The sequence below is a fragment of the Volvox carteri genome (genome assembly GCF_000143455.1).
Source record: "Volvox carteri f. nagariensis unplaced genomic scaffold VOLCAscaffold_169, whole genome shotgun sequence".
In the NCBI taxonomy this organism is placed as follows: Eukaryota; Viridiplantae; Chlorophyta; class Chlorophyceae; order Chlamydomonadales; family Volvocaceae; genus Volvox; species Volvox carteri.
The window spans coordinates 37550-40444 of NW_003307712.1; the positions used below are offsets into that span (position 1 = coordinate 37550).

Genomic DNA, 2895 nt, shown 5'->3' on the forward strand with positions numbered 1-2895 from the left:
TTTAGAGCTGTGTGAATCGTGCTGTATGAAGCGCGTACGGCATTCATATGAAGCGCGCATCGAATTATGCGCCAAAGTGCGCGTCGAATTCCGCGGCTACTTGTGCGACAAAGCGCGCGCTGAATCCCGCGGCTAATTGTACATTGAATTGTGCATCGAATTGCGCATTTAGATCTGTGTGAATCGTGCTGTATGAAGCGCGTACGGCATTCATATGAAGCGCGCATCGAATTATGCGCCAAAGTGCGCGTCGAATTCCGCGGCTACTTGTACGTTGAATTGCGCGTCGAATTGCGTGTTTAGAGCTGTGCGAATCGCGCCGTATGAAGCGCGTACGGCATTCATTCCGACGCGGAAGCGCGTTTTGAAGCGCGCATCGAATTGTGGTCCTATATGTTTATATGTGCATATGAAGCATATGAAACATAGCATATGAAGCATACGAAGAAAAAAAAAAGAGCGCAAAAAAAAGACGCGCGCGCGCCGGGGATTGAACCGGCGCGAGGTGGACAGATGGACAGACGGACGGACGGCGATTCGGCCCAAGGCCTCCGCTAGATAGACTACTCCGTAGTCGCTACGGCTACAGACGGACGCCGGATCGGCCTAAGGCCTCCGCTTTTCTACTTCGTAGGAGCTACGGCGACAGACGGACGCCGGATCGGCCTAAGGCCTCCGCTTTCCTACTTCGTAGGAGCTACGGCGACGGACTAGAGCGCGCTGTTCGCGCGAGAGGGCCGTAGCTCCGTCGTTGAATCGCGCGGGCCACTATATGCTGTTTTGCTGAGGGCCGTATCGGTCACACACACAACACAACAAGTATATATATATACGAAGGCGGAAGGAGGCTGAGCTTGCAGAGGGTAGCCCGCGCTGAAGCGCTCGCGCGGGACTCGAACCCGCAGGGGGCTCCACACAGACATTGATGGGCAGTTCCCCATTCCTTCCCGTAGGGAGCGAGCGTGTCGTCCGGGGTATTCCCCTTACCCCGGACGCTGTCATTTAACGCCGTACAGTGGCGGGTCGTGGCTTCAACTGTCAACTAGCCTTGTCAACTGTCAACTAGCGGGTCCAGCGGGTTTCCAACTGGCGTGCATGCTGGAACTCGGTGGTGTACCGCTGCTCCGTTTCGCGTGCTGCCTGCTTCAGCAGGCGCAGGTTGGCGGCCAGATCCGGCTCGAGCTTGGTTGCGCTGAGGAATTGTTTGATGACCTTCTTGCGCTCGTGTGGCGTGGTATAAAGTGGACGTAGCAGACGGACGTGGTCCAACGTCTTAAAGCGGGTCAGCAGCACATACAGGGTGGCACGCTTGATGCCGTTGGGTGGGACAGCAAGATCCACCAGCCAGCATTCATCTTTGAAGCTGCGGCCTTGTACGAAGTAATCGGTGACCGCCTGGCGGTCGCCGAGCGGTACGTTGAGGCGCCGGACCTGCTTTGTGAGGGTGCCACACCCGGGGGCGGGCATCTCCACCTCGGCAATGCAAGACGCCCGGGGTGACAGGATGAAGGCGCCACCCCTGCTGGCGTAGTCTGCAAGGCCCCGCAGCACGGTGTCGGGGATATGGCCGTTTATAGGCCGCACAATGACGGCCGCTGGAAGGTACTTGAGCCGGCGGTAGGGGCCGTGGCCGTCATCTGCTGGCTCGCGGCCATCCTCAAGCAGGCCGCAGGCTTCCACCTCGTTGTTGTGACTCGCCCCGGCATCGGCAGCCGTCGTATCAAGGAGGATGTATCGGGCGCCATGGTAGTACCACGTGTCGGCGGTGGTGTGGCCAAAGTCGTAATCCTTTATTCGCATCGCAACTGCTTTCTCCACGTGTGTCAGGGCCGGCTCTACAGCGGCGCCGCGCTTCTGGACAGGGACGTGGTCCGCATTCCACACCACGAGGCGCTGGTTCTTGCGCTGTGCTTCCAGCATTATGAGGCGGGTGTTGAGCGTGTGGCGTGGTTCGTTCCTCTGCAGCACGACGCGCGGCTCGAGGTGCGCTAGGTCGGCTAAGTCGACGACGGCGCGGCTGTTGAGGTCGTCAACCATTTCGGCTATGCGCTGCTCTGTGGCTGGCTCACCGCCGAACATAGAGGCGTACTCTGTCAGGCGACGACCAGAGGGACTGCTGTCCTGGCGCTGCTGCTTCTCCAGCAAGAAGACGGTCTTAGCCAGGGATCGGTAAACCCGGAAGCCCTCGAGTATGCAGCTCTGAGCCTGTGGGACGGCCCGGGGCCGGCGTGCTGCTACTTCGGGTTGCTGCTGACCGCCTTGGGATCCAGCAGCGGCCTCGTTAGGGTCGCCATCGTTGTCCTCCTCTCCGTGCAGAGGCTGTGCGGCCGGGACGGAGGGCGAGAACTGGGGGTTGCATTCTACATCAGCGGCGTACCGGTAGAGGGGCGGCCCACCTGGCTTCGGGTGTTGGAACTCGTCGCCTGTGTTGGCGCTGGGGCGGCCGCTGAAGATGGTGGCTGCAGGGTGGTCACGAGCGAGATGCGACGGCGGCAACAGGTGACGAGTGCAAGACTGGTTGCATGCGCCCAGATGGTCCAGGCTGTTCATACCGATCTCGTCAATGATGAGCGCACCATCGCCGACATTGCGATGCACCTGTAGGCTGGCTGCGCTGCCTTTTCTGACGCTTTCCGCTCGGTTGCTGCCAGCAGATAGGGCGAACATTGCGTGGGTAGAGAGGCTGCGATGCACCGGCGTGTTGAATGCAACTGCAGCAGCCCATGAGTAGGCACAGGTGGCCGCCCAGTGCGGGCAGCCATGCTGGAAAGTGTACCAGAGGAGCGCTTGTACAAACTGGGTCTTTCCGGTACCGGGCTTGCCCTCCACAAGCATCTGCGGCGGGTCGCCAGGGTTGGGCTCATCACGGCGATCGAAGTACTGAGCCATGAGCAT

General features: G+C 60.0%; 1 protein-coding gene across 1 annotated transcript in view; it reads right to left on the reverse strand.

Annotated features, from left to right (window-relative positions):
* Positions 1-1062: 1062 nt before the first annotated feature.
* VOLCADRAFT_100841 (uncharacterized protein) overlaps positions 1063-2895 on the reverse strand; it is a gene marked incomplete at both ends in the record, with an annotated part of 8321 nt that continues 6488 nt past the window's right edge. Inside the window, one exon of the mRNA XM_002959347.1 lies at positions 1063-2835. Coding sequence (XP_002959393.1) covers positions 1063-2835 — 1773 coding nt within the window. The remainder of the gene's footprint in view (positions 2836-2895) is intronic.